This window comes from Nerophis ophidion, linkage group LG02 (assembly GCF_033978795.1).
Source record: "Nerophis ophidion isolate RoL-2023_Sa linkage group LG02, RoL_Noph_v1.0, whole genome shotgun sequence".
NCBI classification, from domain to species: domain Eukaryota; kingdom Metazoa; phylum Chordata; class Actinopteri; order Syngnathiformes; family Syngnathidae; genus Nerophis; species Nerophis ophidion.
In genome coordinates, this window is record NC_084612.1 from 84,358,440 (window position 1) to 84,371,537 (window position 13,098).

The 13,098-nt window shown below is 41.9% G+C and overlaps 1 protein-coding gene across 1 annotated transcript in view; it reads left to right on the forward strand.

Moving 5' to 3' along the window:
• The window catches only part of itfg1 (integrin alpha FG-GAP repeat containing 1), a 365,012-nt gene that overhangs the window by 347,030 nt on the left and 4,884 nt on the right, over positions 1-13,098 (forward strand). Inside the window, exon 17 of the mRNA XM_061892519.1 lies at positions 9,799-9,916. Within this exon, the coding sequence (XP_061748503.1) occupies positions 9,799-9,916 (118 nt within the window). The remainder of the gene's footprint in view (positions 1-9,798; positions 9,917-13,098) is intronic.

A 13,098-nucleotide genomic window follows, 5' to 3' on the forward strand; every position in this document is an offset into this window, starting at 1 on the left:
ACAACAAGGTGTACACAACAATAGGAACACAACAAGGTGCACACAACAATAGGAACACAACAAGGTGCACACAACAATAGGAACACAACAATTGGAACACAACAAGGTGTACACAACAATAGGAACACAACAAGGTGCACACAACAATAGGAACACAACAAGGTGCACACAACAATAGGAACACAACAAGGTGCACACAACAATTGGAACACAACAAGGTGCACACAACAATAGGAACACAACAAGGTGCACACAACAAGGTGAACACAACAAGGTGCACACAACAATAGGAACACAACAAGGTGCACACAACAATAGGAACACAGCAAGGTGCACACAACAATAGGAACACAACAAGGTGCACACAACAATAGGAACACAACAAGGTGCACACAACAATAGGAACACAACAAGGTGCATACAACAATAGGAACACAACAAGGTGCACACAACAATAGGAACACAACAAGGTGCACACAACAACAGGAACACAACAAGGTGCACACAACAAGGTGCACACAACAAAAGGAACACAACAAGGTGCACACAACAATAGGAACACAACAAGGTGCACACAACAATAGGAACACAACAAGGTGAACACAACAAGGTGCACACAACAATAGGAACACAACAAGGTGAACACAACAAGGTGCACACAACAATAGGAACACAACAAGGTGCACACAACAATAGGAACACAACAAGGTGCACACAACAATAGAAACACAACAAGGTGCACACAACAATTGGAACACAACAAGGTGCACACAACAATAGGAACACAACAAGGTGCACACAACAATAGGAACACAACAAGGTGCACACAACAATAGGAACACAACAAGGTGCACACAACAATAGGAACACAACAAGGTGCACACAACAATAGGAACACAACAAGGTGCACACAACAACAGGAACACAACAAGGTGCACACAACAATAGGAACACGACAAGGTGCACACAACAATAGGAACACAACAATAGGAACACAACAAGGTGCACACAACAATAGGAACACAACAAGGTGCACACAAAAATAGGAACACAACAAGGTGCACACAACAACAGGAACACAACAAGGTGCACACAACAATAGGAACACAACAAGGTGCACACAACAAGGTGCACACAACAATAGGAACACAACAAGGTGCACACAACAATAGGAACACAACAAGGTGCACACAACAACAGGAACACAACAAGGTGCCACAACAACAGGAACACAACAAGGTGCACACAACAATAGGAACACAACAAGGTGCACACAACAAGGTGAACACAACAAGGTGCACACAACAACAGGAACACAACAAGGTGCACACAACAATAGGAACACAACAAGGTGAACACAACAAGGTGCACACAACAATAGGAACACAACAAGGTGAACACAACAAGGTGCACACAACAATAGGAACACAACAATAGGAACACAACAAGGTGCACACAACAATAGGAACACAACAAGGTGCACACAACAATAGGAACACAACAAGGTGCACACAACAATAGGAACACAACAAGGTGCACACAACAATAGGAACACAACAAGGTGCACACAACAATAGGAACACAACAAGGTGCACACAACAATAGGAACACAACAATAGGAACACAACAAGGTGCACACAACAATTGGAACACAACAAGGTGCACACAACAATTGGAACACAACAAGGTGCACACAACAATAGGAACACAACAATAGGAACACAACAAGGTGCACACAACAATAGGAACACAACAAGGTGCAAACAACAATAGGAACACAACAAGGTGCACACAACAACAGGAACACAACAAGGTGCACACAACAATAGGAACACAACAAGGTGCACACAACAATAGGAACACAATAGGAACACAACAAGGTGCACACAACAATAGGAACACAACAAGGTGCACACAACAATAGGAACACAACAAGGTGCACACAACAATTGGAACACAACAAGGTGCACACAACAATAGGAGCACAACAAGGTGCACACAACAATAGGAACACAACAAGGTGCACACAACAATAGGAGCACAACAAGGTGCACACAACAAGAGGAACACAACAAGGTGCACACAACAATAGGAACACAACAAGGTGCACACAACAATAGGAACACAACAAGGTGCACACAACAATAGGAACACAACAAGGTGCACAGAACAATTGGAACACAACAAGGTGCACACAACAATTGGAACACAACAAGGTGCACACAACAATAGGAACACAACAAGGTGCACACAACAATAGGAACACAACAAGGTGCACACAACAATAGGAACACAACGAGGTGCACACAACAATAGGAACACAACAAGGTGCACACAACAATAGGAACACAACAAGGTGCACACAACAATAGGAACACAATAGGAACACAACAAGGTGCACACAACAATAGGAACACAATAGGAACACACAACAATAGGAACACAACAGGGTGCACACAACAAGGTGAACACAACAAAGTGCACACAACAATAGGATCACAACAAGGTGCACACAACAATAGGAACACAACAAGGTGCACACAACAAGGTGAACACAACAAAGTGCACACAACAATAGGAACACAACAAGGTGCACACAACAATAGGAACACAACAAGGTGCACACAACAATAGGAACACAACAAGGTGCACACAACAATAGGAACACAACAAGGTGCACACAACAATAGGAACACAACAAGGTGCACACAACAAAAGGAACACAACAAGGTGCAGACAACAAGGTGAACACAAGGTGCACACAACAATGGGAACACAACAAGGTGCACACAACAATAGGAACACAACAAGGTGCACACAACAAAAGGAACACAACAAGGTGCACACAACAACAGGAACACAACAAAGTGCACACAACAACAGGAACACAACAAGGTGCACACAACAATAGGAACACAACAAGGTGCACACAACAATAGGAACACAACAAGGTGCACACAACAATAGGAACACAACAAGGTGCACACAACAATTGGAACACAACAAGGTGCACACAACAATTGGAACACAACAAGGTGCACACAACAATAGGAACACAACAAGGTACACACAACAATAGGAACACAACAAGGTGCACACAACAATAGGAACACAACAATAGGAACACAACAAGGTGCACACAATAAGGTGAACACAACAAGGTGCACACAACAATAGGAACACAACAAGGTACACACAACAAGGTGAACACAACAAGGTGCACACAACAATAGGAACACAACAAGGTGCACACAACAATAGGAACACAACAAGGTGCACACAACAATAGGAACACAACAAGGTGCACACAACAATAGGAACACAACAAGGTGCACACAGCAATAGGAACACAACAAGGTGCACACAACAATAGGAACACAACAAGGTGCACACAACAATAGGAACACAACAAGGTGCACACAACAATTGGAACACAACAAGGTGCACACAACAATAGGAACACAACAAGGTGCACACAACAATAGGAACACAACAAGGTGCACACAATAAGGTGAACACAACAAGGTGCACACAACAATAGGAACACAACAAGGTGCACACAATAAGGTGAACACAACAAGGTGCACACAACAATAGGAACACAACAAGGTGCACACAACAAGTTGAACACAACAAGGTGCACACAACAATAGGAACACAACAAGGTGCACACAACAATAGGAACACAACAAGGTGCACACAACAATAGGAACACAACAAGGTGCACACAACAAGGTGAACACAACAAGGTGCACACAACAATTGGAACACAACAAGGTGCACACAACAATTGGAACACAACAAGGTGCACACAACAATTGGAACACAACAAGGTGCACACAACAATTGGAACACAACAAGGTGCACACAACAATAGGAACACAACAAGGTGCACACAACAATAGGAACACAACAAGGTGCACACAACAATAGGAACACAACAAGGTGCACACAACAATTGGAACACAACAAGGTGCACACAACAATTGGAACACAACAAGGTGCACACAACAATAGGAACACAACAAGGTACACACAACAATAGGAACACAACAAGGTGAACACAACAAGGTGCACACAACAATAGGAACACAACAAGGTGCACACAATAAGGTGAACACAACAAGGTGCACACAACAATAGGAACACAACAAGGTACACACAACAAGGTGAACACAACAAGGTGCACACAACAATAGGAACACAACAAGGTGCACACAACAATAGGAACACAACAAGGTGCACACAACAATAGGAACACAACAAGGTGCACACAACAATAGGAACACAACAAGGTGCACACAGCAATAGGAACACAACAAGGTGCACACAACAATAGGAACACAACAAGGTGCACACAACAATAGGAACACAACAAGGTGCACACAACAATTGGAACACAATAAGGTGCACACAACAATAGGAACACAACAAGGTGCACACAACAATAGGAACACAACAAGGTGCACACAATAAGGTGAACACAACAAGGTGCACACAACAATAGGAACACAACAAGGTGCACACAATAAGGTGAACACAACAAGGTGCACACAACAATAGGAACACAACAAGGTGCACACAACAAGGTGAACACAACAAGGTGCACACAACAATAGGAACACAACAAGGTGCACACAACAATAGGAACACAACAAGGTGCACACAACAATAGGAACACAACAAGGTGCACACAACAAGGTGAACACAACAAGGTGCACACAACAATTGGAACACAACAAGGTGCACACAACAATTGGAACACAACAAGGTGCACACAACAATAGGAACACAACAAGGTGCACACAACAATAGGAACACAACAAGGTGCACACAACAATAGGAACACAACAAGGTGCACACAACAATAGGAACACAACAAGGTGCACACAACAATAGGAACACAACAAGGTGCACACAACAATAGGAACACAACAAGGTGCACACAACAATAGGAACACAACAAGGTGCACACAACAATTGGAACACAACAAGGTGCACACAACAATTGGAACACAACAAGGTGCACACAACAATTGGAACACAACAAGGTGCACACAACAATAGGAACACAACAAGGTGCACACAACAATAGGAACACAATAGGAACACAACAAGGTGCACACAACAATAGGAACACAACAAGGTGCACACAACAATAGGAACACAACAAGTTGCACACAACAAGGTGCACACAACAATAGGAACACAACAAGGTGCACACAACAAGGTGAACACAACAAGGTGCACACAACAAGGTGCACACAATAAGGTGAACACAACAAGGTGCACACAACAATAGGAACACAACAAGGTGCACACAATAAGGTGAACACAACAAGGTGCACACAACAATAGGAACACAACAAGGTGCACACAACAATAGGAACACAACAAGGTGCACACAACAAGGTGAACACAACAATAGGGATACAAACATCATAAAGGGTGTACTTCTGCAGTACACTGTAAGTAATAAGTACACTGAGTACACTTCCTTTACTTACCTGCCATACTTTAACCTGTGCCCCACCCCCCCCCCCCCCACCCCGTGTCTAGCTCCGCCCCTCACAGCACGAGGGGGTGTGTGTATTTGTGCAGCAAATAATTCGATTCCGATTCAGAATCAATTCTGGATTCTACTTGATCCTCACAATGTATTATTTTGTAGAATAACTCAACTTTTTCACATAAAGATGGCCTAAGCATGATGTTTCCACCCCCATGCTTCACAGTAGGTATGGTGTTCTTGGGATGCAACTCAGTATTCTTCTTCCTCCAAACACCACCAGTTGAGTTGATAGCAAAATTATTAGATGTTGTTACATAATATCCATCCATTTACTACCGCTTTAAATACTATAATATATTAAACATGTAAATATAAAAATATATTGTACTAATGTATCGATAATTAAATAAATAATTAAATATGTCAATACATCTATACTTATTTAAAAAATGCATGAATAATAAATGAAATGTTAAAAAATATAAATTTTTAATGTGAAAAAATACATTTATTATTCAATGTAAAAAAATATGTATTTTTAATTAGAAATATATATATATATATATATATTTTTTTTTTTATAAAATGTAAAAATATGTATTTTTAATGACAAAAATATATGTGTATATACATATATACATATATATATACATATTTTATTAAATGTAAAAATATGTATTTTTAATGAGAAAAATATATGCACAGTATGTAAAAAATATATGTAAAACATTTTTCTATTGGTTTTTTAAAAATGATGACTCTTCTTAAAATCAATTTTTTTTTTTTCTGCACCCTTACCTTCTTACCTGTCCCCTCACCTGTCCCTTATAGGTCTTCTTACTATCCCCTCACCTGTCCCTTATAGGTCTTCTTACTATCCCCTCACCTGTCCCCTATAGGTCTTCTTACCTGTCCCCTCACCTGTCCCTTATAGGTCTACTTACCTGTCCCCTCACCTGTCCCCTATAGGTCTTCTTACCTGTCCCCTCACCTGTCCCTTATAGGTCTTCTTACCTGTCCCCTCACCTGTCCCCTATAGGTCTTCTTACCTGTCCCGTCACCTGTCCCTTATAGGTCTTCTTACCTGTCCCCTCACCTGTCCCTTATAGGTCTTCTTACCTGTCCCCTCACCTGTCCCCTATAGGTCTTCTTACCTGTCCCGTCACCTGTCCCTTATAGGTCTTCTTACCTGTCCCCTCACCTGTCCCTTATAGGTCTTCTTACCTGTCCTCTCACCTGTCCCTTATAGGTCTTCTTACCTGTCCCCTCACCTGTCCCTTATAGGTCTTCTTACCTGTCCCCTCACCTGTCCCTTATAGGTCTTCTTACCTGTCCCCTCACCTGTCCCCTATAGGTCTTCTTACCTGTCCCGTCACCTGTCCCTTATAGGTCTTCTTACCTGTCCCCTCACCTGTCCCTTATAGGTCTTCTTACCTGTCCTCTCACCTGTCCCTTATAGGTCTTCTTACCTGTCCCCTCACCTGTCCCTTATAGGTCTTCTTACCTGTCCCCTCACCTGTCCCCTATAGGTCTTCTTACCTGTCCCGTCACCTGTCCCTTATAGGTCTTCTTACCTGTCCCCTCACCTGTCCCTTATAGGTCTTCTTACCTGTCCCCTCACCTGTCCCCTATAGGTCTTCTTACCTGTCCCGTCACCTGTCCCTTATAGGTCTTCTTACCTGTCCCCTCACCTGTCCCTTATAGGTCTTCTTACCTGTCCTCTCACCTGTCCCTTATAGGTCTTCTTACCTGTCCCCTCACCTGTCCCTTATAGGCCTTCTTACCTGTCCCCTCACCTGTCCCTTATAGGCCTTCTTACCTGTCCCCTCACCTGTCCCTTATAGGTCTTCTTACCTGTCCCCTCACCTGTTCCCTATAGGTCTTCTTACCTGTCCCCTTACCTGTCCCTTATAGGTCTTCTTACTATCCCCTCACCTGTCCCTTATAGGTCTTCTTACCTGTCCCCTCACCTGTCCCTTATAGGTCTTCTTACCTGTCCCCTCACCTGTCCCTTATAGGTCTTCTTACCTGTCCCCTCACCTGTCCCTTATAGGTCTTCTTACCTGTCCCCTCACCTGTTCCTTATAAGTTTTCTTACCTGTCCCCTCACCTGTCCCTTATAGGTCTTCTTACCTGTCCCCTCACCTGTCCCTTATAGGTCTTCTTACCTGTCCCCTCACCTGTCCCCTATAGGTCTTCTTACCTGTCCCCTCACCTGTCCCCTATAGGTCTTCTTACCTGTCCTCTCACCTGTCCCTTATAGGTCTTCTTACCTGTCCCCTCACCTGTCCCCTATAGGTCTTCTTACCTGTCCCCTCACCTGTCCCTTATAGGCCTTCTTACCTGTCCCCTCACCTGTCCCTTATAGGTCTTCTTACCTGTCCCCTCACCTGTCCCTTATAGGTCTTCTTACCTGTCCCCTCACCTGTCCCTTATAGGTCTTCTTACCTGTCTCCTCACCTGTCCCTTATAGGTCTTCTTACCTGTCCCTTCACCTGTCCCATATAGGCCTTCTTACCTGTCCCCTCACCTGTTCCTTATAGGTCTTCTTACCTGTCCCCTCACCTGTCCCTTATAGGTCTTCTTACCTGTCCCCTCACCTGTCCCTTATAGGTCTTCATACCTGTCCCCTCACCTGTCCCTTATAGGCCTTCTTACCTGTCCCCTATAGGTCTTCTTACCTGTCCCCTCACCTGTCCCTTATAGGTCTTCTTACCTGTCCCCTCACCTGTCCCTTATAGGTCTTCTTACCTGTCCCCTCACCTGTCCCTTATAGGCCTTCTTACCTGTCCCCTATAGGTCTTCTTACCTGTCCCCTCACCTGTCCCCTATAGGTCTTCTTACCTGTCCCCTCACCTGTCCCTTATAGGTCTTCTTACCTGTCCCCTCACCTGTCCCTTATAGGCCTTCTTACCTGTCCCCTATAGGTCTTCTTACCTGTCCTCTCACCTGTCCCTTATAGGTCTTCTTACCTGTCCCCTCACCTGTCCCCTATAGGTCTTCTTACCTGTCCCCTCACCTGTCCCTTATAGGCCTTCTTACCTGTCCCCTCACCTGTCCCTTATAGGTCTTCTTACCTGTCCCCTCACCTGTCCCTTATAGGTCTTCTTACCTGTCCCCTCACCTGTCCCTTATAGGTCTTCTTACCTGTCTCCTCACCTGTCCCTTATAGGTCTTCTTACCTGTCCCTTCACCTGTCCCATATAGGCCTTCTTACCTGTCCCCTCACCTGTTCCTTATAGGTCTTCTTACCTGTCCCCTCACCTGTCCCTTATAGGTCTTCTTACCTGTCCCCTCACCTGTCCCTTATAGGTCTTCATACCTGTCCCCTCACCTGTCCCTTATAGGCCTTCTTACCTGTCCCCTATAGGTCTTCTTACCTGTCCCCTCACCTGTCCCTTATAGGTCTTCTTACCTGTCCCCTCACCTGTCCCTTATAGGTCTTCTTACCTGTCCCCTCACCTGTCCCTTATAGGCCTTCTTACCTGTCCCCTATAGGTCTTCTTACCTGTCCCCTCACCTGTCCCTTATAGGTCTTCTTACCTGTCCCCTCACCTGTCCCTTATAGGTCTTCTTACCTGTCCCCTCACCTGTCCCTTATAGGTCTTCTTACCTGTCCCCTCACCTGTCCCTTATAGGTCTTCTTACCTGTCCCCTCACCTGTCCCTTATAGGTCTTCTTACCTGTCCCCTCACCTGTCCCTTATAGGTCTTCTTACCTGTCCCCTCACCTGTCCCTTATAGGTCTTCTTACCTGTCCCCTCACCTGTCCCTTATAGGCCTTCTTACCTGTCCCCTCACCTGTCCCCTATAGGTCTTCTTACCTGTCCCCTCACCTGTCCCTTATAGGTCTTCTTACTTGTCCCCTCACCTGTCCCTTATAGGTCTTCTTACCTGTCCCCTCACCTGTCCCCTATAGGTCTTCTTACCTGTCCCCTCACCTGTTCCCTATAGGCCTTCTTACCTGTCCCCTCACCTGTTCCCTATAGGTCTTCTTACCTGTCCCCTTACCTGTCCCTTATATGTCTTCTTACCTGTCCCCTCACCTGTTCCCTATAGGTCTTCTTACCTGTCCCCTCACCTGTCCCCTATAGGCCTGCACCGTGTCTAGCTCCGCCCCTTTAGGCACCTCACTTCTGTTGATCACATATTTAGGAACTACTTGCAGCATAACTTTGTGTTTGTTTCTCACTTTGTGTGCATGTGTGTGTGTGTGTGTGTGTGTGTGTGTGTGTGTGTGTGTGTGTGTGTGTGTGTGTGTGTGTGTGTGTGTGTGTGTATGCGTAGTTGGAGTGCCAAGCTGTACCTGACGCCCAGTAACAGCGTGCTGCTGACCGCCATCGCCCTCATCGGGGTGTGCGTCTTCATCCTCGTCATCATCGGCATCCTCCACTGGCAAGAGAAGGTCAGCACACACACACACACACACACACACACACACACACACACACACACACACACACATTAACAAACAGAGTGTGTAGCAGCAGATGGGATCCACTATCCCTATCCTGCAGTCTTGTAGCCTCCCACTGAGACACACACACACACACACACACACACACACACACACACACACACGCCTTCTTAATGTCTCTCTCTCTCTCTCTGAGACCCGGAAGGACGTTCAGCTGTAATTGGCGTCTTCTGTCCTTTCAACATGGCGGATCTGCTCTTCATTACTGGCATAAATACACCCTTCGGGGAGCCGGCGCTTAGTTTCACATCTTCTCTTGTGTCTCACACACACACACACACACACACACACACACACACACACACACACAGGACACCATTAAAATGCTTAGAGATTTTTTTTCTTTCCCTCGCTCTTTTTTTCTTTGTCAAGATGAACTTTTTGTTGGTTTTTTTTCGGAGGTATTTTTCTTTTCATGGCGGCATAAACACCACCACTTGCTGCCAACTTCACCCAGCCATCTGCCACTGTGTGTGTGCGTGTGTGTGTGTGTGTGTGTGTGTGTGTTTGAGTGTGCGTGAGTGTGTGCGTGCGTGTCCCTAATTGCGGCGCTTGTAAGGACGAAGTGTGAGCGTGTAAAAAAAAAAACACAAAAAAAACAAAGATGGCGTCTGTGAGAGAAGGTTGTATAAGCAGGGGCGTCCAAAGCGCGGCCCGCCACACATTCTGTAAATATTATAGCAAAAATAAGAAAGAACAATTAATGAGGTGAAATCTAACGAGAAAAAGCTTCAATGTTGACATAGCTCGGTTGGTAGAGCGGCCGTGCCAGCAACTTGAGGGTTGCAGGTTCGATTCCCGCTGTCACTGCCGTTGTGTCTTTGGGCAAGACACTTTACCCACGTGTCACCCACACTGCTTTAAATGTAACTTAGATATTGGGTGTCACTATGTAAAGCGCTTTGAGTCACTAGAGAAAAGCGCTATATAAATATAATTCACTTCACACAAAGCTGTCATGCAGGCTATTTATTTTTCTTTTGTCTTTCTTTATTTTTCTTTTTTTGCCATTGCTCAAAAAAAACAACTATGTTATAATTAATTATAATTATTACTACTTCTTGGGTACTGATTAATGCCAAGGGCTACCAGTTTGATACACACTTTAAAAAATTGCCAGAAATAGCCAATTTGCTCAATTTACCTTTAATAAATAAATCTATATATATTAAAAAAAATGGGTATTTCTGTCTGTCATTCCGTCGTACATTTTTTTTCTTTTACGGAAGTTTTTTTGTAGAGAATAAAAGATGAAAAAAACACTTAATTGAACGATTTTAAAAGAGGAGAAAACACGAAAAAATGAAAATTAAATTTCGAAACATAGTTTATCTTCAATTTCGACTCTTTAAAATTCAAAATTCAGCCGAAAAAAATGAAGAGAAAAACTAGCTCATTTGAATATTATCGCAAAAATAAAAAAGAACAATTAATGAGGTGAAATCTAACGAGAAAAAGTTTCAATGTTGACACAAAGCTGTCATGCAGGCTATTTATTTTTCTTTTGTCTTTCTTTATTTTTCTTTTTTTTTGCCATTGCTCAAAAAAACACCAACTATGTTATAATTAATTATTTTCAATTACTTCAAGTATTTCACTTTAAAATGTTTTGTGTTGTAAATTTTGCATTAATTGTGTGGTTGCTATATTAAAACTTCAATTTTCTTTGACAAAAGAGCATAAAACAAACAAAAAAATTGTTCAAATGAAAAATGGATAGATTTTGATCGTGGAACTCAGGGGTCAGCAACCTTTTTGAAAGCAAGAGCTACTTCTTGGGTACTGATTAATGCCAAGGGCTACCAGTTTGATACACACTTAAATAAATTGTCAGAAATAGCCAATTTGCTCAATTTACCTTTAATAAATAAATATATATATATATATATATATATATATATAAAAATGGGAATTTTTGTTTGTCATTCCGTCGTACATTTTTTTTCTTTTACAGAAGGTTTTTTGTAGAGAATAAAAAATGATAAAGGTTGTTGAACAGTGAAGAACATTTTAGAACAGTCTCAAATGTTGTAGGACAGTTTCAAATGTTGCAAAATGTAAAATGTTGTAGAACAGTTTAAAATGTTGCAAATTGTAAAACGTTGTAGAACGCTGTACAAGGTTGTTGAACAATGAAGAACATTTTAGAACAGTCTCAAATGTTGTAGAACAGTTTAAAATGTCTTAAAATGTAAAATGTTGTAGAACAGTTTAAAATGTGGCAAAATGTAAAACGTAGAACTGTTTAAAATGTCTTAAAATGTAAAATGTTGTAGAACTGTTTAAAATGTTGCAAAATGTAAAACGTAGAACAGTTTAAAATGTAAAATGTTGTAGAACAGTTTAAAATGTTGCAAAATGAAAGACGTTGTACAACAGTTTAAAATGTCTTAAAATGTAAAATGTTGTAGAACAGTTTAAAATGTTGCAAAATGTAAAACGTAGAACAGTTTAAAATGTCTTAAAATGTAAAATGGTGTAGAACAGTTTAAAATGTTGCAAAATGAAAAACATTGTACAACAGTTTAAAATGTTGCAAAATGTTGAAGAACAGTTTAAAATGTTGCAAAATGTAAAACGCTGTAGAACAGTTTAAAATGTTGCAAAATGTTGTAGAACAGTTTAAAATGTTGCAAAATGTTGTAGAACAGTTTAAAATGTTGCAAAATGTTGTACAACAGTTTAAAATGTTGCAAAATGTTATAGAACAGTTTAAAATGTTGCAAAATGTTGTACAACAGTTTAAAACGTTGCAAAATGTAAAACGCTGTAGAACAGTTTAAAATGTTGCAAAATGTTGTAGAACAGTTTAAAATGTTGCAAAATGTAAAACGTAGAACAGTTTAAAATGTTGCAAAATGTAAAATGTTGTAGAACAGTTTAAAATGTTGCAAAATGTAAAACGCTGTAGAACAGTTTAAAATGTTGCAAAATGTTGTAGAACAGTTTAAAATGTTGCAAAATGTAAAACGTTGTACAACAGTTTAAAATGTTGCAAAATGTTGTACAACAGTTTAAAATGTTGCAAAATGTTGTAGAACAGTTTAAAATGTTGCAAAATGTTGTACAACAGTTTAAAACGTTGCAAAATGTAAAACATTGTACAACAG